The sequence below is a fragment of the Scomber japonicus genome, chromosome 18 (genome assembly GCF_027409825.1).
Source record: "Scomber japonicus isolate fScoJap1 chromosome 18, fScoJap1.pri, whole genome shotgun sequence".
NCBI classification, from domain to species: domain Eukaryota; kingdom Metazoa; phylum Chordata; class Actinopteri; order Scombriformes; family Scombridae; genus Scomber; species Scomber japonicus.
Genome location: NC_070595.1, coordinates 29,423,921 through 29,427,374, shown reverse-complemented (window position 1 = coordinate 29,427,374; position 3,454 = coordinate 29,423,921). Strand labels below are relative to the sequence as shown.

The 3,454-nt window shown below is 44.6% G+C and overlaps 1 protein-coding gene across 1 annotated transcript; it reads right to left on the bottom strand.

Annotated features, from left to right (window-relative positions):
* Positions 1–243: 243 nt before the first annotated feature.
* Positions 244–728, bottom strand: nupr1b (nuclear protein 1b). Its single transcript, XM_053338187.1, is given in 3 exon segments — positions 244–323; positions 326–365; positions 495–728. Coding segments are annotated over 3 exon segments (219 nt in total). The 5' UTR covers positions 597–728; the 3' UTR covers positions 244–246.
* Between the last annotated feature and the right edge of the window lie 2,726 nt (positions 729–3,454).

Sequence of the window (3,454 nt, the reverse complement as noted above, 5' to 3'; positions counted from 1 at the left end):
TTCAACTTGGCACGTTGGATGTTTGTTATGACTCAAATCTTCCAAAACGATCCAAAGTTCACTTTTACGCCTCAGAAAAAACAAAAACTCATCAGAAACTGACTATTTTTTAAATTATCAGCCGATTTATAAAAACACAGACACACAAATGAAGTCAGAAGTGTTAAAACATCACAAACCAAAACAGCTGATCTCTTAACAGACGTGAATAAACAGCTGATTGTAACCCGAGCCTCACCTCACGCTTCACGCCTTGGCTTTCTTCTCGCTGTTTTGCAGTTTTTCAACAATCTTGCGCTCGTGTCCTCCAGGGTTTGGTCTGTGGTGTTGTCGCTGGCTTCCTTCTTTGTCCTGCCTTTCCGTGGCTGAGCCTTCTGCAACACACACACACACAAACACACACAGTTCAGCCTCAGAGAGAGAAACACACACACACACACACACACACACATATATATAATTAAAACATCCGCGCAGTTGTAAAGCGGCTCAGCCTCACCTGCGTATTTATCGGTTAAGTTATAATATTCGTATTCGTCGTAGTATTTGGCTTCAAAGCTGGTGGGCTCCAGGTTTTTGACGTCGACGTGACTCATGTTTGTTCTCTTGAGTTTTTTTTTTTTTTTTTTTGCTCCAAGAAAAAACAAATTAAAAAACAACAAAGTTTGTCAAAGCTTCAGAAAAAGTGGAGACGGTTGGAGACGGTTGGAGGACGGTTGGAGACGCTGCGTAAAGCTGCTGCTGCTGCTGCTGGTGGTGGTGGGTGGTGCTCCTCTCAGCGGCTCACTGCGCTTTTTATAAGAGTCTGCAGCTCCTCCTCCTCCTCTCTCCTCCTCCTCCTCCTCCTCCCTCCTCCTCTCCTCCTCCTCCTGATGCTGAACTAATGTTGCATCATTCTGCACTAAAGCGTCAACAAGCAGCAGCTGGACCAACTACACCCACCAACTACACCCACTGACTACACCCACTAACACACTTCATTCATTTATATATACATGTGTTTTATGATATCTGCTTTATTTCCATACTCTGTTTTTGAGCATTTTAACCCTTAAACAGTCAGGATGGAACATTACATGTAAAAAAAATCCTAATGTGATGTCACTAGTTATGTCATTTACACCTAAAGTAAAACATTTCCTTCATAGTTTTAATATATTTTGGATTTTATGAGTTGTATCTCCACAGGATGCTTTGCCCTTATTAAGGCGTACAATGGTGATAATGATAAAACACTTAAATGTGTTATTTAACCCTTTATTGGGCAAATCATTATATTTGTAACTTCTGTAAAATATCCCAAAATATCCTTCCTTCCTTCCTTCCTTCCTTTCCTTCCTCCCTGCCTTCTTTCTTCCCTTCCTCTTTTCCTTTCTCCCTCCCTCGTTCCTTATTTCCTCCATCCTTCCTTCCTTTCATTCCTTCCATCTGTCTTTCCTCCCTCCCTCCTTCCTTCTCTCCTCCCTTCCTTCTTTCCTTCCTTCCTCCGTCCTTCCTTCCTTCCTTCCTTCCATCTGTTCTTCCTCCCTCCCTCCTTCTCTCCTCCCTTCCTTCTTTCCTTCCTCAACCCCCTATCTTCTTCCTTCCTTCCTTCTTTCTTCCCTTCCTCCCTCCCTCCTTCTCTCTTTCTTTCCTCCCCCCCTACCTTCCTTCCTTCCTTCCTTCCTTCTTTCCTCCGTCCTTCCTTCCTTTCCTTCCTTCTTTCCTCTGTCCTTCCTACCTTCCTTCCTTCCTTCTTTCCTCCGTCCTTCCTACCTTCCTTCCTTCCTTCTTTTCCTTCCTCCCTCCCTCCTTCCTTCCTCCCTTCCTTTCAATGAGTGTCCTATAAAGGGTTAACATAGTAAAGTGATACATTCTGGTTATTAATATCACACATACTAGTTTCTAAACTGATTTTTATCATTTCTATCAAAGTATAAACCTACAACAAGCTTCACTTCTACTAATCTAAGGCTCATATACATTTAAACAACCACCTTAACCTTAACCCTCCTAACAGGAAGTTAAAGAGTCTGTATCTCCTGGTCTCTCCTTCTCTTTCTTTCCTTCTTCTCTCTTTCTTCCCTTCCTCCATCTCCCTTTCTCCCTTCCTTCTGTCTTTCCTCCCCCCCTACCTTCCTCTCTTTCTTCTTCTCTCCTTCTTTCCTCCCTCCCTCCCTCCTACCTTCTTTCCTTCCTTCCTTCTTTCCTCCGTCGTTCCTTCCTTCCTTCTTTCCTATGTCCTTCTTTCTTTCCTTCCTCCCTCCCTCCTACCTTCTTTCCTCCCTCCCTCCTACCTTCCTTCCTTACTTACTTCTTTCCTCCATCCTTCCTTCCTACCTTTCTTATTTCCTTTCCTCCCTTCCTTCCTTCCATCCTCCATCCCCCTTTCTTCCTTCTGTCGTTCCTTCCTTTCTCTCTCCTTCCTTCCTTCCTCCCTCCCTGCCTTCTTTCCTTTACTCCCTTCCTCCCTTCCTTCCTTGACTCGAACACAACAGGAGGATTAAATTAAGGCTGAAAAGAGGTCAGCACAGAAAAAAGGATATATGTGATAATAATAATAAAAAAAAAAGAAAAGGTGAAATGTTTAATTCTGAGTGGAAGGAAAGGAAGGAAAGGAGTAAGGAGGGAGGGAAGAAGGAAAGGAAAGGAGTACGGAGGGGAGGAAAGGAGGAAGGAACAAAGGAAGGAAAGCAGGACAGAGGAAAGAAGGAAGGAAGGAAGGAAAGGTGTAAGGACGAAAAGAGGAAGGAATTTCCTTCCTCCCTCCCTTCTTCTTTCCTTCCCTCATTCCTTCCTTCCTTTCCTTCCTCCCTCCTTCTTTCCTTCCTTCCTCCCTCCCTCCTTCTCTCTCTTTCCTCCCCCCTACCTTCCGTCCTTCCTTGCTTCACCTTTGCTCTGTCCTTCTTTCCTCCTTCCTTCCTCTTTTCCTTTATCCCTCCCTCCTTCCTTCCTTCCCTCCTTTCCTCCCTCCTTCTTTCCCTCCCTTCCTTCCTTCCTTCCTTCCTCCCTCCCTCCTTCTTTCCCTCCTTTCCTTCCTTACTTCCTTCCTTCCTTCCTTGACTCGAGGACAACAGGAGGGTTAAGGTTTTTATTGAGATGACCTAATAAACACATCTTAGTTCTGTCCTTCTTTCCTTCCTCCCTCCCTCCCTCTCTCTTTCTTTCCTTCCTCTCTCTTTCCTCCCTCCCTCCTTCTTTCCCTCCTTTCCTTCCTTACTTCCTTCCTTGACTCGAGGACAACAGGAGTGTTAAGGTTTTATTGAGATGACCTAATAAACACATCTTAGTTCTGCACTCCAGTTCTGACCTTCACTCCTGCAGCTGCCGTCTTCACAGAGCTGTGTGTGTGTGTGTGTGTGTGTGTGTGTGTGTGTGTGTGTGTGTGTGTGTTATCTCGCCTTTATCAGTGTCAGAAGCCTCGTGACATTTCAGAACAAACTTTGGACGAGTATACTCTGATAACTGTCGAGGA